Source organism: Cervus canadensis, chromosome 1 (genome assembly GCF_019320065.1).
Source record: "Cervus canadensis isolate Bull #8, Minnesota chromosome 1, ASM1932006v1, whole genome shotgun sequence".
NCBI classification, from domain to species: Eukaryota; Metazoa; Chordata; class Mammalia; order Artiodactyla; family Cervidae; genus Cervus; species Cervus canadensis.
In genome coordinates, this window is record NC_057386.1 from 64,532,830 (window position 1) to 64,555,925 (window position 23,096).

Below are 23,096 nucleotides of genomic sequence, written 5' to 3' on the forward strand. Positions count from 1 at the left end.
CCCTCATTTTTCTCTACAGAATGTGAAAACCTTTGCATCTTCTGATAGCCTAGCCAAGGTCCAAGAAGTAGCAAGCTGGCTTTTGGAAATGAATCAGGAACTGCTCTCTGTGGGCAGCAAAAGACGACGCACTGGAGGCTCTCTGAGAGGGAACCCTTCCTCAAGCCAGGCAGATGAGGAGCAGATGAACCGTGTGCTGGAGGAGGAGCCGCAGCAGCCGCTCAGACACCAAGAGGAGGAGCATGCGGTGAGGAATGGTGAAGTCGTTGGAGCAGAACCTAGGCCTGGAGACCAAAGCGATTCCCAGCAAGGACAGCTGGAAGAGAACAACAACCGGTTTATTTCGGTAGATGAGGACTCCTCCGGAAACCAGGAAGAACAAGAGGAAGACGAAGAACATGCTGGTGAACAAGATGAGGAGGATGAAGAGGAAGAGGAAATGGACCAGGAGAGTGATGATTTTGATCAGTCTGACGACAGCAGCAGGGAAGATGAACACACACACAGTAACAGTGTCACAAACTCTAATAGTATCGTGGACCTGCCTATTCACCAACTCTCCTCCCCGTTCTATACAAAGACAACAAAAGTGAGTACCTTTAGTCTGCTCTCCACCTGAGACGTTTTACATATCTGTGTTAATTTTGGCGAAACTTGCCTCACAGTCTTTGTATCATTGCAAAATTCATCTTCAGTTGTGCAGTAATAAAATGAACCAGTTTTCTTTTTTCTTTTTTTTAATAGAAGATATTAGAAATCCTGGTAATGGGACAGTATTATTAAATGGAGAGAAGTCTCCTATTACTATGAAAAATCATTAATGCCAAATCTCATCATCAATTTTGTCCCTGGGACAGGGGTTAATAGGTTGTGTGCAGTTGGAGTGAAACATGATTTGTGTAGATCAAGTAGTGAAGGGTCTCATTTACCAAGTGCAGCTGGTCTGATGGGCTGTGTACTCACAGGCCTTACCCCGTGGCACAAGTTACTAGAAGTTACCTTAAATTAGTTTTCTTATTATGTTGATTATTAAGGTATATTCTTTGTAAACAGTGTTCTCTTTGTTATGTAAACAAGATGAAATTGCTGTTTGAGTATTAGTATTTGCTTATTGAGGAAATTGGAGTATTTTCAAAAGTTAAAATACTCTAGACACCAACATGTTTAAGATTACAAAATGTGTTTTCTGCATTATAAAACAATAAGAATGTATGGTGCTATCTTCACTACTCTTCTTTTTCTGGTTATTTTATTAAAATGAAATCATGTCGGAACCCCAGAGGAATTGGGTTTTTTCCTGACTCCATGTTAGTGGAGCTCTCCATTTGCTTCTCCACACAGTTTGAATACTAACCATAGTATTCAAGGGTAGCCACACCATTTTGGTTGGCATTTGACTGTGAAAAATAGGAGATAATAGGAAGATACAGTTAGATTCCCAACTTTCTGTCAAGTTTCTGCCACTGTTTCCCTTGCTTATAGTTTTCCTTTCCCTGTTCCTTTCCTGGGAGATAGATCTGTTGTATCTGCCTCCTTATCCCACTTAGCTGGTGATAGCTCATGAAATTAGTCATAGACATGTTTTAAAAGGTAGACATTTAGACTCCTGTCTAAACTGGGGGAATCCTATCAATTCAGGGACTTAATAACTAATCTGGTGCTGAGGAAAACAATTCCATTTTATACAGTCCTTGGAGGCTGTGCCAGAGTTAAAGACTGGATACCCTCTTACTGTCCACAACTATCACTGCTTCCCAGAGTTATCCTTGCTGGATAGGCAGGTAGCTGCTGTCTGAGGGGGAAGGGGCAAGTGTTTGGGAAGCTGCAGTAAATATGGAATTGCCAGTGCCAGTTCTTTGCCGTGGCATATGGGCTTATTTCCTCAAAACATTCCTGGGTATATCACTTAAATTGCAGGCAGGGACTGTGGAGAGAAAGCAGCATTTCTCTCACTTCCCAGTCTTTGTGTTATATTCCCCTTCCCCCATCAAATTATAGTCAAAATGAAATGATACAGTGCTTGGGCTTTGCTTCAAAATAATACCAAAGGGAAGAAAAAGGAGGAGGGTATAGATTGGCCATGAGTGGCTAATTGTTGAAGCTAGTTTACAGGGACATGGAGTTTGTGGCTATTCTACGTAGTTTACAAAGTATGTTTAAAGTTTTCTGTAATAAAAATTAAGTTGTAAATTTAACACACACCCAAAGTTGAAAATAGAAGTTTTCTTTATGTATCTTGGTCTTATTGACTAGCTCCTACGTCAACAAAGTGCTGACTTCTCTTCTGCATTGAATTTTATTTTCTCTATATTTTGGTGCTATTGAATTTACAGGAAATTCAATAAGACATCATGTGCATTTTGCTGGAGTTAGAATTTATCTTAATCAATATTTTAGGCAGTGTTGCTATCTAATGGTCTATATAAAGAGGAGAGAAAAGAAGAATTATACTGAGAATGAGTGAGGTATGTAGCATAACTTCTATCCTGTTTTTCCCCTCAGGCTTCTTCGCTTATAGATCTTTATGTTTGCATGCTTTCTGGTTCTTTATTATTTAAAAATTAGATAAAAATCATGAATATCCATATAGAATAGACTGTGAGTTAAGCACATCTTTGGAAAGGAGTGTTTTAACTCAAATAATATCATACTTATTTTACAGATATTAAAAATAAATATTGACTGAAGTAGTTTATCCTCATGCTCTTACTTGCTTACTTTTAAATTTTATTTTGCCCATAAACAATATGCAAACAGATTTAACATCACCCTCTTTAACCTGACTTGACCAGCAATGAAATAGCTTAGACACTTAAATGCTATAGACATTGCTATATCATTTTTGCTTCGCCTTGTGAATTTTAAGCTCTTTCTAAAATATGTTTATCCCTAATTTCCCTAGCTTGTCTGCAGGTTTACATTTTATTTAGTAGGTTTGATCTAAGAAGGAACTGGCTTCAGCTGGTGGTTTTCATCCCTCTTAGCACCCCTGTCTCAAGGTGTTGGCGTGGGGCTTTGGCTTGAACACTACTAGCGCAGCCCCACTTCGCTGGTAAGGCTCAGATCTTTCAGAGTGCAGTTTGCTCGGTTCATGTCCCCATCTCTGGATCTCTCTTCCTCAAGGTTACTGTCTTAAAAGAGGGAGTTTATGTATATCACCTTCTGAGGATTCAGTTGGAAGAAGAGGGGTTTAGTATTTAATTGCATTATCTTATTTAAGAAAAAAGTTTAATCACAGCTAAGCCTTTCTCAACAATGCAAAGCTATCAATGAGTTCTGCTGCATTTTAAATATAAAACTAGAAAGGCAGCTAGATGAAACATACCATTGTCCTAAAGGAGAAGTCATCATAATGTTCAGTAGGAAAACTTGCAGCACACAGATTTGATGGGTGCTTTATCTTTCCCTTCCCTTCAAGATAAAACTGTAAACAGGACTTTAGATATGTCTTATACAGATAGTACTGAACTCAAGTCTGTTTCCACCTGTAACTCTTGAGCTGTGAGTACACATCATCGTGTTGCACACACAGGGCCACAGGAGTGACAGCGGTAGGCCAGCTGGGAGTGTGTCTGTGTCTGTGTCACACGCTTTCGATATGCCGTTCACTTGTAGGTCATTTGCCTTCATAGACATGGCAAGAAAAATACAAAACTGTTTGATTGCCGAGACAGAGGTGCCCTTCTACAAAGTGGGATGTCACTCTGAGATTAGCTTGCTTCCCATTTTGTTTGTTCTTGAAACACTTCTTCAAGATTGTTCCCAACAGCACTTTTTTTTTTTCAACATTTTAAAAGTATCACCTAGTACTATGTTGCTTCAAAAGAAAATATCAGTCACCCATGCGTATAAATCCTTTAAATATAGTAAATAGGGGAAAACTCATTATTTCAAAATTATTTTTTGAGCAGCTCTTAATTACTGATTATTATAAACATGACACTTTAAACTATTGATCTATTATAAACTATTAAACTATTGATCATTATAAACATAAGACACTTTTACAGATATTACCCTAAGCCACGGTTTCTTTTAAATCTTCTTAAACCATGACTTCAGAGAAGAGTAGAGATATAATAGTTATTGTAAAAATTCCATTATAGTTTTACCCAGCGTATCTTTCAAATGTTTTTTTGTGTGTGTGGGCGGGCAGTTTCTTAAACAAGCTTTGGACCACTAGACTTACTTTTTTGTCATACCTGAACATGCTATATATATACAAATATGATATTAATGAGGAAAGCCATTTTTGGTGCTTCATTGCATTGATCTTTTGAACCATAATGGAAACTGTCAAAACTCCTAGGACAATCTGTTTTCTGCCTAGTCACCAAAGATTTATTCTAATGGGACCCTATTTCCATAATATAAGTTAGAAATTCCAGACTTTCATAATGTTAAAAGTCAAGGGTAGTAGCAGTCAAGAATTGGTGTTTATTATGTCCATATTGTATGCAAGTTCCTATGACGGTTAAGTAAGCCAAGCTGGCAGAGAGGCCAGCACCCCAAAATTACACTGTGTAAGTGGTGAGAGATTTTAAGTCAGATCTGTCTAATTAAAAAAACACCTTTTCTTTCCATGTGCTGTGCTGACCCCTATGGTAGAATTTGGCAAACGTTACTAAACAAGATTTTCAGAATATAAGTCTGTTTAGGTTCTAGACTCTGGATTGTGGTGGCTTTCTAATACCATATCACATTTTAAGTCAACAGAGCTGTCCTTTAGAAAGTACAGATTGCTTAGTTAGGTGCTCTTCTTTGTGATATTTAATGAGCATTGAACTGACAAGGACTCAGGCTAAGGTTGTAACAGGAAGAAGTGACGGTTTGAGGCTGATAACATAGCAGTCTCTCTGGAGTCCATCAGGTGTGCTTTTTAATCAGGGGTTGTGTGCTATTTCTGTAAATTTTGTTAGTCTGCTTGCAAATTCTAAATTCAACTTGCTTCCCCAGGTACGAATGCCCACCTCTTCCCTGGGTCAACTCTTAACCATATTTTTAAAAAACAGAACTCATTTTCTGAAGAGAGGCCTAGCCCATACAAAACACTCCTTTCCCATATTTGATGTAGAGTATCAAGTCATTTTCTACTAAAATGAAAAGCAAATAAGATTACCGTAAGACCAAGTCTTGTATCCTCCTGATCTTTTGTGCAGAGAACCATGTTTGAGCACTGATTTGTGCTTCTTCCTTGTCTATCATGGTGCCTTCTATTTGTTCTCACGGAACTTCCTTCCTTACCTCTAATCTATCTTTTCCCTATGCTGACTGTTAGATTTCTCCTGGTAGCTAAACAATTGTGTGTGTGTCTGTGTTCCCCCCTCCATGTGGCGTGTGGGATCTTAGTTCCCCAACCAGGGATCAAACCTGAGTCATGCCCTGCAGTGGAAGCCCAGAGTCTTAACTGCTGGACCACCAGGGAAGTCCCTAAGCAGATTATTTTTCAGGTCTTTTCCCCTCAAATAGGACATAAATGTTTTGAATATATATATATATATCTACATCTATCTATCTATATTCAAAGAAGCAGTATGTCTAGTGTCTAGGGGCCTCAGACATTTTCTTGTCTCTAGGTTCTAAACAATAGAGGAGCTAGGCACAAGGATCACTAGCCAGTCAGGGAATCAGAAGTACAGATTTGTTTTTAGTCCAGCATCTTCCAACTACTCCCTTGAACCAGAGTAAGTGGCAAACTTTGTAGGACAATGTTCCTAACATCTGAAATCTAATAGGGCTCTGAATTCTCCTGTATTTAGGTAGAGTTCTAGAAAACAATGACCACATCAGAAAGCCCCTGACCTTGTCTTTATGTAAAACAAAGAGCCGAATTTCAAATTCTGTTAGTTGGAGAGAGGTCCAGAGGACAGTTATATTGAATAATATATACTGGGAAACAGCCCAACAAATAGCCATGCCTCCTCCATTTGTGGAGGATGACAGACTGGAAAACATTGACTCAGCCCGGTTTAATCCATTTTTGAATATGTGGAGAGGGTGGTGAACCCGGACAGAAGGGACACATTGGAGGAGACGAGTTTCCCCTACCATAGTAGAGTGAAAAGAGCTTTTCAGACTTGAGCTTGAATTCTGGTTTTGCTACTCATTATATGGCCATAAATATGCAGTCTCATTGACCTGTTTTTTCCTTACCTGTAAAACAAGACTGTAACACCTACTTCACATGTTTTTTTGTAAGGATTGAGTGAAGTGATTTACACAAAGCAAGTAGTGTAGTGCCTGGAACACGCAGGTCATATACAACCTCATTTTGTCTGTCTGTCTGTTATCCCTCATCCCTGATCTCTCAGAATACACTTCATTCTGCCACGCAAGATACTGATCTGCGTGCTTTTTATGACCTTTAGTATTCAGTTATCATATCACCCTCTAGTGGAAAAAGTTATTAATAGAGAAACAGAGAAATGCTCTTGCCCATCTCTAATAAAAATAGAACCCATTTCCAAGTGGATGCTTTTCAAAGCTCTTCCTAATTGATAAGTATGTATCATTTCCTTCTATTAGAATTTGTCAGTTTCTCTAAATTTTCTTCTTCTCAAATATCTGTATACTTAAATGCTTTGTGAATTTTACAACTAGATGCCAAAATGAACTTTAGTTTATGGCCAATTTCTGACTAATTCCTGCTAGTGCAGTTTAAAAAATACTTATTAACATTATTTTAAACTGTAATAGCTCTAAATGCTGGTTATATTTAAATCTGTATCCTATTTGCTGAAAATAATTAATTAATTATTGATTTTAATTGTAGACCAAAATAAATCTCCCCACAGAATGGAGAATTTTAAAAACTTTTCATAGTGTTCCATTGATTTGTACTTTATGCAAATGATAAACTTCTCTGAGGTATGCACAAATACCACAGATAGTTATACTCAAAATATTCCTGAGGCAGATTATTTTATATCTATTTAATTAAAATGAATGATCTTTATTAATGTTGTTTTTGTTGGTGATAGGGAAGATGGCATGAAGAGGTTAAGGGGATTCTGTTTTTAACTTTGGTAGGTAACTCCAAAATTATGTCTCAAGGGCCCATTATTCACCCAAGCCTCAGTCCTGCATTTCTAGCTGTCTATTGGACATTGTCACCTGAGTGGTCCACTGAAAACTAAAACTACTGTTTCTTTCTTCCTACCAACTTCTTATTTTCCTCTTCAGATTTTCTAGTCTCTTAATATCTCAGCCTTCAATTCATTTGGTGAAAAAAATTGTTTGACTTTTTCTTATTATCTATTTCTGTGGATCTGTGAAGAGTTTTAAGACATTTGAACACTTGATCTTCCTTTTTCTTACCCCCAGGCATTTGTAGGATAAAAATTGAATCAGGTTTAAAAATCTTAAAAGCATCTTTACGTAATGTTTCTGTTTGCACCAAGCTATAATGCCATGTCCTTGACAAGTGTTTTTGGCCATATGAATGATTGGATGAATTTTAAAAAAATAATTTTATTTTTGGCTGTGCTGGTCTTCATTGATGCATGGATTTTTCTCTAGTTGCAGCAAACGGGGACTTCTCTTCATTGTGGTGCATGGGCTTTTTATTGTAGTGGCTTCTCTTGTTGCAGAGCATGGGCTCTAAGGCATGCGGGCTTCAGTAGCTGCAGCTCCCAGGCTCGGGAGCACAGGCTCAACAGTTGTGGCACATGGACTTAGTTAGTTGCTGTTGTGGCATTTGGGATCTTCCCGGATCAGGGATAGAACCCATGTCTTCTGCACTGGCAGGCTGACTCTTACCCCTGAGCCACCAGGAAGTCCTGACTGGGTGAATTTTCAAAAATCAGTTTTTAGTTCTGTATGGATCAGTAACCCCAATCTAAGCATCTGGTTCTCCATTTCCCGCTGATGAAGCCAAATCCATAGTTGAACATTTGAAGATTTTTCTCAATCTTACCAATTTCTTTCTACTTGATTTCATCTCCATTTCCCCCCTTGCCTTTACTTAGCTTCAGCCAGATCTTTCAGAATCCAGGCCGAATTCCATCTCTATCTTTACACCTTCCTAGAACTAGAAAATTCAATTCCTTGAACCCATTATTTGATCTCTACATTATGCAGTTCATTTGGTGTTATCTTGTGACTTTTGGGGTAAGTGTTGTCTTGAGTTGACGTTTACTTCTTTTATTTTTTGAGCAGTAGAAATTTGATGTATTTGTCTCTAGTGCTGATTCATGTTGAACATTGAAGTTTCATAAATTGTAATTTGAGCAATTCTCATTTCACCTCTTAAGATGTACCCAAATTAGACTATAAATTATAAATAAGCATGCCATTTAAGTTTAGCTTAAAGCTCAGATATTCAATATGAAGATAGTTACATTGAGGAATATTATAATTTTCAATTACATTTAGCAGTTGCTAATATTGCAATTAGCAATTGATTCCCCTGAGAATTTAAGAACCATGTTGCAAAGATGCAGAAATCAATTGAAGGTAACTCATACAGTCATTAAAAATCTTGTTTTTAAAGGAAATTAAATAACAGGAAACTTTATAAATATATTTACTAAAAATATAGAACTCAAAACTATGTATATAATATGATTCTAACTATGAAACAAACATATAATAATCTATATATGCATGGGAAAAGGTCAGAAAGAATTAAATCAAATGTTAGAAATTATCTCTGAATGTGGTTGAATTATTTTTATTTTTTCTTATATACTTTTCAGAATTTTCCAAGCTTGTTACAACAGACATATATTACTATTATTTATTACTTATAAAACTGTATCTACTAGAAACCAGTTGTTATTCTACTTAGTTTTTTTTGGATAGCTTCCGTAATGTATAATGCTCCAATAGAAGACTGGATAGAAAGACATCTCTCACAACATTATGTAGGACATTATGTAGTCTCTTCATGAAAATGCAGCTGAATATAGTGGGGAAAAAAATTAAAACTGCCACTAGTTTCAAATGACATGTTATGTAGAAAACCCTTGAGACTCTACTAAAAAAACTTTTGGAATAAATGAATTCAGTAACATTTCAGAATAGAGGATCACTGCACAAAATCTCTTGCATTTTTATGTGCCAATACTGAAATATCACATAAGTGAGGAAAACAATCTTTTTTTGCAGTTGTATCAAAAAGAATAAAATACCTAGAAATTAACCAAGGAAGTGAAAGACCTGAATACTGAAAAGTACAAAACGTTAATGAAAGAAATTGAACACAAATACAAATGTACTCTGTGCTAATGAGTTGGAAGAATATTGTTAAAGTGTCCGAACTATTGGAAGCAATCTACTAATTCAGTGCAATTCCTAACAAAATTCCAATGGCATTTTTCACAAAAATAGAACAATCCTAAAATTTGTATAGAACCACAAGAGACACTGAATAATCAAAGCAATCTTGAGAAAGAAGAACAAAGGTGGAAATGTCACACACCCTGATTTCAAACTAATTCTTCACATCCCTAGGACTCAGGTGCTATGCTGGCTATTCTCTAAGGTCATCTTACCACATTATTAGAGGAGGAGTAGTTACAATGATGGTATCTTTGTTTTTAAGACATTTGTTTAATATATGGTTTCTTCAGAGAGTTACTTAGAGTACCCCTTGACAGCACTTTTGGCTCTCCCTGAAACATGAATGTCTTCTTTCATTTAAGATGAAGCAATTTCAGAGACTGTCTTGTAAAATATAATGTTAAACTGCTTTACCAGGAAGTCACCTGTGCTTTTCCTCCCCTCTCCTATTCCCAGTGCCTCATTTCTTCAAACTGATTAAATGCAGTCTTAATCTCCTGTAAGTCAACTTTTTTTTACTTTTACTCTTGTCCTAAATCTCAATCCCGTCTTTGACTTGTCTTCTGGGGAATACAGTTTTCATGTGTTTCATTGCCTTGGTTGCTGTAATGAATGTCTGCCATCCACAAATTATTGTAAGAGAAAACCAAGTTGGGTGAATTATAGAAGTAGAATACAGAGAAAAGAAAATGTTATTAATTTGGATTAGTTGTGTTCTAAATACCTACCTAATTTGTAGTCATGACACTATTATTTTGTTTCTTCTTTGAAAATTTCCTTAAATTTAATACTGTTTAGTTTTTTTTTTTTTTTTTTACTGTTTAGTTTTAGTTGAGAGACGTTGTCTCTTCTCTGTTTAGAATTGGAATTTATGGGGGGGAAAGGGGCTATTTTTATGTCTGTTTTATGGAAAACTTTAAAAGCATTTCACAGTTCTTTCAGAATCTTTTGGATACTCTAAACATGAAAGAAAGCATGTAGGAATAAAACCATAGAAAATAAAATCTATTTGGATTTTTGTAGAAGTCATAAGTCATACATGTATAGCATACTTAGTAAATCAGAGAAAGTATTATTTTTTACTATGAAATGTCATATATAAGAGTTAAGAATTCATCTGTTTCTTCACTGAACACTAGAGGGCCATAAGGTACCTTATTACTGCTTTTAATGTATTTAAATATATTTAGTAGGTGCTTTTTATCTTACACTTTGTGTTCTAGTACATTATTTCTTGCTCAGAATTAGAAACTAATATCTGGAGTAGTTATGTACAGTGTCATATAATATGTGAGATACCTAGTCTTCCCTTTTTTTTTTTTTTTAACCAGAAGCTATCATATATTCATTTTGCTATTTTAAAACAACATTGATAACAAAAAGTGAACAAAGAGTGAGCCTTGGGATGACCATACATATGTGCCCAAACTTACTGTGCTTTGGGAATATGTGTATGTTTCTTGGAAAGCTCTCAAATATCTGCAGTTAAGTGCATTAAAAACAAAAGTCCTATCACTGTTGCTCGGGGCATCCTCAGTGTAGATGTGAGAAAAGAATGATCCCTCTGAAAGACTATCCTTCTTGTTCAGATTTCCTCTTTTGTTAACATAGAAGGTAATATTCTTGCACATAACCTGTTCATCCTGAACTAAAGAATATTTGAGCAGATGATTCTTCCTCAATTTCTTTTAGTCACTTGGGGTGAAGAAATAAGAAATATGGTCTGCAGTTCCTAGACAGGTGGTATGAATGAGTGAAGAAAGTCATGACTGAGTCTGTAAGATTGTTCATGTTCTTATGAATTGCAGGACACGTGCCTTCCCTAAAAGGTGCTAACATTCAGTTAGAAAAGAAAAGCATTGTGCAGGCTCCAAAAAACACTGACTTTGAGTGACATTTGACCTCTGAATTGCTATTATCTTTGATAGCTTTTAAAAAGGAAATTCAACATCTTAAATATGAAGTATAGACTGGGTTAAATTTTTATTTCTCCCTCAAACATACTTTAGAGAACACTTGTCACTATTCTTTGGCATTGCCTTTCTTAGGGATTAGAATGAAAACTGACCTTTTCTAGTCCTGTGGCCACTGCTGAGTTTTCCAAATTTGCTGGCATATTGAGTACAGCACTTTCACAGCATCATATTTAGGGATTTGAAATAGCTCAGTTGGGATTCCATCTCCTCCACTAGCTTTGTCCGTAGTGATACTTCCTAAGGCCCACTTGACTTCACATTCCAGGAGGTCTGGCTCTAGGTGAGTGATCACATCATCCTATTATCTCAATCCTGAAGATCTTTTTTGTATAGTTCTTTTGTGTATTCTTGCCACTTCTTGTTAATATCTTCTGCTTCTGTTAGGTCTATACCATTTCTGTCCTTTACTGAACCCATCTTTGCATGAAATGTTCCCTTGGTATCTCTAATTTTCTTGAAGAGATCTCTAGTCTTTCCCATTCTATTGTTTTCTCCTATTTCTTTGCACTGATTTACTGAGGAAGGCTTTTTTTTTTAATCTCTCCTTGCTATTCTTTGGAACTTTGCATTCAAATGGGTATATCTTTCCTTTACCCCTTTGCTTTTCGCTTCCCGTCTTTTCACAGCTGTTTGTAAGGCCTCCTCAGACAGCCATTTTGCTTTTTTGCACTTCTTTTTCTTGGGGATGGTCTTGCTCCCTGTCTCCTGTACAATATCACAAATCTCCATCCATAGTTCATCAGGCACTCTGTCTATCAGATCTAGTCTCTTAAATCTATTTCTCACTTCCATTGTATAATCATAAGGGGTTTGATTTAGGTCATACCTGAATGGTCTAGTGATTTTCCCTACTTTCTTCAATTTAACTCTGAATTTGGCAATAAGCAGTTCATGATCTGAACCACAGTCAGCTCCTGGTCTTGTTTTTGCTGACTGTATAGAGCTTTTCCATCTTTGGCTGCCAAGAATATAATCAATCTGATTTCGGTGTTGACCATCTGGTGATGTCCATGTGTAGAGTCTTCTCTTGTGTTGTTGGAAGAGGGTGTTTGCTATGACCAAAGTCATAGCACCAAAGTCATAGGAAAGTAATGCTCAAAATTCTCCAAGCCAGGCTTCAACAATACATGAACCGCGAACTTCCAGATGTTCAAGCTGGTTTTAGAAAAGGCAGAGGAACCAGAGATGAAATTGACAACATCCACTGGATCATCGAAAAATGAAGAGAGTTCCAGAAAAACATCTATATCTGCTCTATTGACTTTGCCAAAACCGTTGACTGTGTAGATCACAATAAACTGTGGAAAATCCTGAAAGAGATGGGAATTCCAGACCACCTGACCTGCCTCTTGAGAAATCTGTATGCAGGTCAGGAAGCAACAGTTAGAGCTGGACATGGAACAACAGACTGGTTCCAAATAGGAAAAGGAGTACGTCAAGGCTGTATATTGTCACCGTGCTTATTTAACTTATATGCAGAATACATCATGAGAAATTCTGGGCTGGATGAAGCACAAGCTGGAATCAAGATTGCCGGGAGAAATATCAATAACCTCAGATATGCAGATGACACCACCCTTATGACAGAAAGCAAAGAAGAACTAAAGAGCCTCTTGTTGAAAGTGAAAAAGGAGAGTGAAAAAGTTGGTTTAAAACTCAACATTCAGAAAACTAAGATCACGGCATCTGGTCCCATCACTTCATGGCAAGTAGATGAGGAAACAGTGTCAGACTTTATTTTTTGGACTCCAAAGTCACTGCAGATGGTAACTGCAGCCATGAAATATAAAGACGCTTACTCCTTGGAAGGAAAGTTATGACGAACCTAGACTGCATATTAAAAAGCAGAGACATTACTTTGCCAACAAAGGTCCATCTAGTCAAGGCTATGGTGTTTCCAGTAGTCATGTATGGATGTGAGAGTTGGAATATAAAGAAAGCTGAGTGCCGAAGAATTGATGCTTTTGAACTGTGGTGTTGGAGAAGACCCTTGAGAGTCTCTTGGACTGCAAGGAAATCCAATCAGTCCATCCTAAAGGAAATCAGTCCTGAATGTTCATTGGAAGGACTGATGCTGAAGCTGAAACTCCAACACTTTGGCCACCTGATATGAAGAACTGACTCATTTGAAAAGACCCCGATGCTGGGCAGGATTGAAGGCAGGAGGAGAAGGGGACGACAGAGGGTGAAATGGTTGGATGGCATCACCAACTCAATGGACATGAGTTTGAGTCATCTCTGGGAGTTGGTGATGGACAAGGAGGCCTGGCGTGCTGCAGTCCATGGGGTCGCAAAGAGTCGGACACGACTGAGTGACTGAACTGAACTGTCACTATTTATTTCTATATTATATTTTGGAGCAAAAAATAAGGGCATTTTCTCTTCTGCCAGTATTGATACTTCCCTTCTTGTAATGGAAGATTAGAGTGAACTCAGGGGAAATACAGTGTTACCTCCTCCTAGCTCAGTTGGTAAAAAATCTGCCTGCATTGCAGGAGACCCTGGTTCGATTCCTGGGTCGGGAAGATCTGCTGGAGAAGGGATAGGCTACCCACTCCAGTATTCTCGGGCTTCCCTTGTGGCTCAGCTGGTAAGGAATCCGCCTGCAATGCGGGAGATCTGGGTTTGATCCCTGGTTTGGGAAGATCCCCTGGAGAAGGGAAAGGCCACCCACTCCCAATATTCTGGTCTGGAGAATTCTGGGGACTATACAGTTCATGGGGTCGCAAAGAGTCAGACACAAGTGAGTGACTTACACACACACCCCCCCAGAGGAGCGTCTGAACATGGACAGAGAAGGAGCAACCATATAGTTCAAGTCTTCAAAGAACCATCATTTCAGTTTCTCTTCCTTATATTTGTTAATTTTAATGTCAAGTTATTTCCTCAAATTAGTTACTATAAATAAGTGATAAAACTTTGATCTTTAGTTCTAAATTATATTGAGGAGTTAGTCCTCTTGAATCCTCATGAATCCACTGCTCTGATAGACAGTGTTCTCTGATAAAGTTATATTTTGTGTAATGTTTGCTGTTTTTTGGATTATTACCAGTTTTTGAAAATCACACTTACTGCTGTATTTTAACAGGCTGACACTAGCCTCAATGATTAAACACTGAGCTAGAATTCTGATCTTTTTCTCTGATTATGATATTAACTACATTTACCAAGTAAATTATGCTAATATTTTGGTGACTGTTAATTGGTCAATAGTGTTAAAAAAAAAAAAAGAGAAACAGATCAGTGTCTGGATATAGTGGGAAACGATCTCCTTCCTAGAGAATGAGAGATATTAGATTCTATTGATGGAATGAAGACATAAAAATACTGCCTGTTTAACATGTATCTGGAGATAACATTAGTTTATAGTTAAAATTTGGTTCAATTTAGCAATATTATTGAGCACCCAAAGAATTGCCATTTTTCTTCTAAGATGCACCACAATTTAACACTAACTTTTAAGGGAGTAGGGAGAGGAAGGCATGGGAGCATATTGCTGTGGCAGATGCTTGCATCTGCTATAAGGGCATTATGTTTCAAAAAGGGTGGTGGGGGTGGGACAAGTCTGAGGTTGAGGGTGTAAAGGTAAGATCACTCTGATTTTCTAAAAAGTCAGAAGGTTTGGGAAAATCAGGTTAGTATGATAACTAGAAATGTTTCTAGAATAACATTCACTTGTCTTGTAACTAATTTCCAGCAGTGATTCCTTGACTATGTTGAAATGATTTTCTTCCAAAAAATCTTTTTAACCTCCTTTCTCCCATCACAGTTTATAGGAGACACAAACTCGAGGCATAGGGGCCAGAAAGGTAATTTAAATGAATGAAATTAATGAAATAGACTAAGTATACTACCTGGGGCGCCAAAACATCTTTAAATAAAGGGGATGACTGAAACTTGGGATCCTAATATTGCCTGTTTTCCAGTTTTTCAAGTTTCACTGTAATTCCAGATTTTTCAATGATAATTTCTCAATTTTTTGTATGTTGGCATCCAAATTTTTCAAAAGCATTTCTGTGAGCTGGTTTGACCCATAGACCACCCATTTCCAGTGGACATGACATGTGGTAGAAGAGTGTGCTGTTAATCAGTCATTGCAAAATTAAAATAGTTTTCATCCATTAAGAACGTTTTGAGTTGGCTGGAGTGGAAGAGCACCATATAGAGAGCACAGTGTCTTAGCAGGAACCCAAGGACCTTTATAGGTAGTGAACTGCCAAATGAATTAGCCCTGTTTAAAAGAAATTCACAAGGAATAACTTTCACAAGGAATTTGATGTGGCATATATATATATATATATATATAAAAACACATAGAATAATCAAGTGTACATGACAGTCAGAACCAGGGAAAATAGCGGAGTAGAGTATAAAGACAAAGCTGTGAGAAGAGGTAAGGAGTGGGTTATGATGAGTTGGACTAAGCTGTTACAGGTTGGTCTTTGGGGTCACAAGGAGTTAGACACAACTGAGCAACTGAACTGAACTGGCCTCTCATAAGGACTAGTATTCCTTCAAGTGTGACCCATCAGAAACATCTGGAATGCTTACTAAAAGTACGACTTGCTGAGTTAACATTCCAGAACTACTTAACCAAGAATATGTATTTTTAACAAACTCCTACATGATTTTAATGTAGATTAAACTTTGTGTAACCTTGGATGGTCTCTCTGCTTCCTTATGATAAAATTAAGAGGAGAAAGTGCTGAGTCCTCTCAAGGGAAAATATGTCAGTCTCTCTCACACACAAACCCCCTTCCCTAATAATATATAAAAAGAATTACTCACATGGGGCTTCATAAGTGATTCTGCCCTCGATAGCATAACATCTATAACAAACGCATCAATGCTTTTAAATACTGGTAAGTAAAGTGGTAAAGAATCTGCCTGCCAATGCAGGGGATACAAGAGATGCAGGTTCAATCCCTGGATCAGGAAGATCCCCTGGAGAAGGAAATGGCAACCCACTCCAGTGTTTTTGCCTGGAAAATCATATGGACAGAGGAGCCTGGTGGGCTACAGTCCATGGGGCTGCAAAGAGTTGGACAGGACTCAGCAACTGAGGACAAGATTGTGATCTCTGAAGTCAAAACTGTGAAGTTTTTAAACACTAGGGCTGTCATTTCATGGCACTTTACCTTGGGCAAACTGTTAACCTCTCTTATACAGTTACTTTAAGGATGATAGTTGTATCATAATTATTGTGATACTGGTAATAATAATAATACTTGTCAGTATTATTAAGAGGATTCAATGAGATAATGTTTGTAAAGTACTTAGAAAGTAACTGGCAGATAATAAATCCTTAATGAATGTTAAGTATTATATTTCATGAGATTTATTGTAATGTAAAAAGATTGTGCTAAGGCTAGCTTAACAGACTAGTACAGGCTAGAGTATACTATGCAAAATATTTTTAGTTTCAAAGATGTCAACTTTCTTAGGTGGGTTGAAACTATTCCACTAATTTTTGTCTAAGTTATTTTGACTTTTAGCATAGAGTTCAGCTGTTTGATACTGTAAATTTTGTTAGTACTAACTGTGAAGTGGTTTTGTTCTCTGACAGCTGTTTGTTTTCCTAATTTGGTTGTTAATGTTGAACCTGGAAGGAATTTGAAAGAAAATCCAAAAGTACTTTTGGTAATCCTGGGGCATGGAGTCCTTACATGAGGACTAGTTCTATTCAGTAATGCTAGTTCCTGAATTGAATAGCTGGAACTGGAATATATGCAAGAGAAAATTCTCTTTGGTACATCTGTAGAAATTCTAGAATTACTGCTTGATACTATAGAAAATACCTTTATTTTTCATAGGTAAGAGATTATTATAAACAAACAAAAGCAGTCTTTACTAATGGAAATGATCTTTCCTTAGAATCTATTTTAGCGAACACATTTTGTAAATAAGTGTTGGTGTAAGCTACTAGATGTGTCTGGTGTAGAACATGGACTCGATTCCTCCTAATAATAAGAATTATTGTCAGAGTAGCACTTTGCCTGTAAACTTTAACCTCTAATTATATGAAGTGTAAATAGAAGAATGATGATTATATTTACAGGTCATCAGGGCTAAAAATAATGTATAAGTTTGGGCAGGATGGTTCCAGAAAAGGATTATTTCATTGAAATGTACCATGTTCTTCTGTTCAGTGGTCTTTGCTAATGCTACTATTAAAGATAACTTCTGTGCTTTAGAAAAACAGTTGCTTTTAGAAGATGCTGTACTTTCCAAGTGAAAAATGCTTTCCCCCACTATGTTTCTGATTGGCCTTAAATGGCAGTTTCTAGTTATTGAAATCAGATGCAAATGAAAAATGGACATATGAAGAGAATACTGGTGAATTTTGAGAACTAAGTGCCAAGAGTCATTCATTTGGTTAGCTATAGATGTTGGCTTTATATGTCAACATTATAAATTTAATTGTCAGGAATGAATTGTTTGTACTTTACCAATATACCACCATCTGTTTTAGGGTCTAATGGGTGAAAAATTTAAATATGCTGAGGTACATCTATAAGGTTTATTACTTAAATTTTCAGTTTTCTGGTTTATTTATTTCTCTCTGTTAGCTTTTATAGAAAAGAAGATGAAAACATTTAGAATCATTATTCTATATCATTTAGAAATCAGTAATCTTATATTTAATCTTCATTATATTTTTATGTTTTCTTAGAAAAGAACAGAGCAGAGATTGCAAATTAGTATCTTATGTAGTGATTTTTTTAAAACAAATTTGAATATGTTGCAAATACATGAAAATCTGTAAAGTTCACATAAAAAAATATTGATCCTTCACCTTCTTTTGCAAATATAGACTGTCTGGCCTCACTGGGTTCATGTGTTTACATGACAACAGTTATAATACCTTTTAAGTGGCCTTTCTAGTCCTTAAACCTGACCTGTTTCTCTCCTTTATTTTACCTGCATGCCTCTCTAGGCATTTGAATTTTGCTTAGAATGAAGACAAAAGCATGTTGTAGGAAACAGAAAAAGTGAGTTGATTTTTCCTTTCTTAGTCACATATCAAACTAGTTTGGATATAAATCCAAGTCAAAGTAATATGTAACTGCTGCTGTGAAGTCGCTTCAGTCATGTCCAACTCTTTGCGACCCCATAGACAGCAGCCCACTAGGCTCCTCTCTCCCTGGGATTCTCCAGGCAAGAACACTGGAGTGGGTTGCCATTTCCTTCTCCATTGCATGAAAGTGAAAAGTGAAAGTGAAGCCGCTCAGTAGTGTCCGACTCATAGCGACCCCATGGACCGCAGCCCACCAGGCTCCTCCATCCATGGGATTTTCCAGGCAAGAGTACTGGAGTGGGGTGCCATTGCCTTCTCCGGTATGTAACAGTTTGTCAAATTTATTATTAAAATAAGCAGAGACTTTTGCTAAACATCACGTTTCCTAATGGGTATTATCAAGGTGGGAATTTGTCACCAAAGTTTTTACCAATCTCCAAATACTTACTTATTTAAATTTTCATTCTAGCTCACATGTTATCTTTTCCATTCTCATTAAATTTTGAAATGAAAGTTCTACTAGGATGACTATCGTGTTACAACAGTAAACCAGTGTTCTTGGAGCTCCTTGTTGGGTAAGATGTTTCAATTATCTATTGCCACCTAACTGGCACCCCAAAGCTTTGCAAATAACAATTATTTTATTTGTTTTTGTCTCATTGTTTTTGTAGGTTATGAATTTAGAAAGGGCTCCGTTGGGCATTGTCGATTTAGGGTAGAGGTCAGATGGTAGCTGGAGACGAAGTACCAGGCATCTAGAACAGCTGGGGGCTAGCCCAGAGTCTTTCGTCCTCGTGTGGTCTCGGGACTTACCCACGATGCAGTCTTTTTACCTGGGTCAGTTTGGGCTGCTTCGTGGCACGGTGCCTTAGCTCTGCTTATAGCAGAGCTACTTTGTGAGTATTCCAGCAAGCAAGAGGGATATGGAATCTCCTTTTTACAGCTTATCCTAGGAAGTCACATTCTGTCTTGGTTGAAATAGACTCACTTCTCATGGAAGGAGTGTTGCAGCACATTGTAAGAAGAGATTGCCAAGATGGGGGGGCATTGCTGTGACCATCTTCAAGAAGCCCAGTGTGCTATGGGAGGTCATTTCTTTGCTCTTATAACTTATTGTTTATGTTTTTCACTTGTACTTCATAAAAATCAGACTCACTAAAACAAATTTCATATGTAATATCTGTATCTTGTGTAATTCCTTAAAATGTAGGCTAATGATACCTCACAGTCTTGTTGTGATGTTAAGTGAAAGAAATCATGGCCTATTTGGAAGGAACTCACGTCAGTGTTTTATCCTTCCCTCACATCATTGTACCAGTCTGAAATGATACGTGTATTTTTTTCTAGGCTCTGTAGCTGCAAACTTCCTTTAGATCTCCGGTTGATCTCAGAGTCTCCTAGCATCCCTAGACTGCCTCCCTCCATCCTGAGAGCTTTCTGTTTCAGGCATAATCATTATTATAGGGACTGAATTTTGTCTTTTTCTTTGCTTTTAATCTTTCTTGGTAAACAGTGTTTTATTTATTGGGAAGAATGAAAACTTGAACTGTCAGTTTAGTTTAACTTCAGCTTTAAAATTAATGTTGATGTTTATCAGACGATGTATTTTGTTGAGTATGTATTTTGACAGTGTAAAAGGGCTGATGGAATCAGCTGTCAACCCATTCAAGATATTAAAATATTTTCTATACTCTAATTTTGTACTTAAATTTGAGGTGGATATTGATAAGTGAGTATTTATAGTGAATAAATTATTCAGTGACTATTGTTAATTCTCAGATGCTGTCATAGTATATTACCGTAAACTGTATAACTGACGCCATGGAACTATGTTCACCTCACTCAAAACAACTGATTTTTACTTATAATTGCATCAAAAATTCAACAGTGTAGGAAATATAATCATCTCCCCCCTCCTTACTATTTTAATTTCTTAAATTGTTAACACTGTCAAATACCTTACATTTATTTTTCATAGGATAAATTCCTACAATGTGTTAAGCCATCAATTTGGTGAACTTCTGCATTATAGCTTAGTTTAATTTTTTTAAGGTATAGAAAAAAGCCCCTATATTACTTATGGTACTTTAAAGAAGTATAGTATTATGTCCTTATTTATTACTCCCTGGTCTGTAGCACTTTTCACAGTTTTTACAAGAGAAGTAAATGATTGATAAAATGTCTTTAGTTTAACTGAAAGATTAATGAAACTTTTATGCTTAAACTTGCTCATGAAAGTAAATTAAATTAAATTATGGACCTTAAAAAGCTGAAATTAGTTTTTGTCTTCTTTCTTGCATTAAAGTTTTATTTTGTGAATTGCAGAAAATTAAGTTGCTTTTAAATTACTCTGTCATCACATGAAGTTTTTGCATGATTGAAATACCTGTAATTACTATGTCATTTTTGTCATTGTTGACTTAAAGGTGTAGCTATAATAATCATCTGCTGAATTCTTGGAGAGCAGCTGTGTAAGACCAGTTTTAACAGCTGGGGTAGCCCAGCACAGACTAGAAGAGCTGATCTTGAGGCAAGTTATGTTATAGTCATTGAGAACTTCATACTAGACATTTCTGAAATACTTAATTCAATCCAATAGTTGGGTGTTTGTTTTATCACAAATATTTCTTTAAATGTTTAATGAAAATAGTGAGGAAAAGTATCATCTTGATATTAACAACTAAAGTTCTAAGGCAAAATATGGGAACAAACCCCAAAGTCAGTTACTCATTTAAAGAAGTCAAATGCAAAAAAAAAAAAGGTCAAATGCACTCCAAATGTCACTGTTTATGCCAGTTTGGTAAACATGAAATTAAGAGATGCTTGCTCCTTGGAAGGAAAACTGTGAGAAACCTAGATAGCATGTTAAAAAGCAGAATCATCATTTTGCTGACAAAGGTCGGTATAGTCGAAGCTATGGTTTTTCCAGTATTCATGTATGGGAGTGAGAGTTTAGACCGTAAAGAAGATTGAGCAGCAAAGAATTGATGCTTTTGAACTTTGGTGCTGAAGAAGACTTTTGAGAGTCCCTTGGACAGCAAGAGAGATCAAGCCAGTCAATCCTAAAGGAAATCACCTCTGAATATTTGTTGGAAGGACTGATGCTAAAGCTGAAACTCCAGTACTTTGGCTTGGATGCCAAGAGCCAACTCATTTGAAAAGACTCTATCCTGGGAAAGATTCAAGGTAAAAGGAGAAGAAGGTGGCAGAGGATAAGGTGGTTAGGTAGCATCACTGACTCCGTGTACATGAATTTGAGCAAACTCTGGGAGATAGTGAAGGACAGAGGAGCCTGATGTTGCAGTCGCAACGTGTTGAACATAACACAGTAATTGAACAAGAACAACCTAAGGTGTTAGGAAAGACTAAAGAACAATGACTTAGACACAGAGAGAAGTCTGTCTCACTCTGTATCCCAGGATAAATGAGTATGCTTTATAATTCCATATTTTCATCTCAAAAGGATATTGATTCTGAATTCCACTTTAGTAGTGGTATAATTTTTGGAATCTGGAAATTTCCTGTTTCTGTTAATACAAAAGAATAAGTCACTTGTTGCTTAAATTCACAGACATAATAAATGATAGTTTCCCTGTCAAAAGTTTTTGATATGAGACTTTGAAAACTTATGGTACAAAATTAGAAATACTTTTAGGTTAATTTGTATCTTCCCAAGTGATTTGTTTTAGCTGATTCAAGAATAGTTTATGAAAAATAGAAAATCTTTATGCTGCTCATACGCTGTGGCCTTTGGTATGGAGCAGTTAAATCATGGGCCTTCTGTATAATAATGAATGAAAGAAGCAGTCAAAATCCAGAATAAGCTGCTGTAAACCTTATCATTGTTGTAAGAGAATTGGAGTGTATGGAGCTACAATACATTTTAGAAATGCCATATCATTGGTATTTTGTTACATGTAGCATTTATATTTTAATAATCTGTGGCTAATGCAGATGTTCAGAAGAAAGAAACCCAGAGAGTGATAAGCAGGCAAAATATCTTGTATAGAGAATCTGCTCTTTATCACAGGTTCCCCAATATTGAGTTCTTTCTGGATGGATAGTGATACCTGGAATCTTAAAATGCTACAACACAGCTACTAAGATGTTACAGCTTAATTTTTAAATAAAATTTTGAAAGAATTTAGGAAGTCTTTCTAAAAATTGTAGAGGATTGTGTTTTAAAATATTATAGTCCAAATTATCATAGCTGGATTTTGCATCTTTGCTTGCTTTCTTAGTGATTTTTAAGGTTGAAATGTAATTTACAAAGCTGTACGGTTTTTTTTTTTTTTTTTAATCCTAGTAGTAATGGTAGCTAGCAGTATTGAGCACTTACTAATGTAAAGCATTGTTCTGTGTTTCACTTACATTAACTGATTTAATCTTGATAACCGTCCTGTGAGGTAAGTTCAATATAGATGAAATTGAAGCACAGAGACATTAATTTAAGGACATACCACTAACAAGTGATAGAACCAGGCTTTGAACTATGGCAGTTTGACTCCAGCATCAATATTTCAACTGACTATATTATACTTCTGTAATATTTGTTGATATCATTTTTAAGAGAGCTTGTCTGTTTTGAAAAATACAAGTTTGGATGGGGGTTCGTAATTAAGATTATCTTAAATGTTTTTAAAAACATAGTTGGGACTAAAAAATTTTTTTTTCTTGAACACATGGAACTAGCTGCATTTTAAAATATTAGCCATTGAGGTTCTCCTACACGTTGTCTACAGTTTCCTTAATTGACTAGGGTTTTCTTCTGTATTTGAAGATTTTGTATTTTGGTTGTTTCCGTGCTGATTTAGTGAAAA

The 23,096-nt window shown here is 36.4% G+C and overlaps 1 protein-coding gene across 2 annotated transcripts in view; it reads left to right on the forward strand.

Moving 5' to 3' along the window:
- The window catches only part of FBXW7 (F-box and WD repeat domain containing 7), a 216,734-nt gene that overhangs the window by 126,570 nt on the left and 67,068 nt on the right, over nt 1-23,096 (forward strand). For both annotated transcript variants that reach the window (XM_043484526.1, XM_043484518.1), the window contains one exon: nt 20-589. In XM_043484526.1, the coding sequence (XP_043340461.1) occupies nt 89-589 (501 nt within the window). In that variant the 5' untranslated portion in view covers nt 20-88. The remainder of the gene's footprint in view (nt 1-19; nt 590-23,096) is intronic.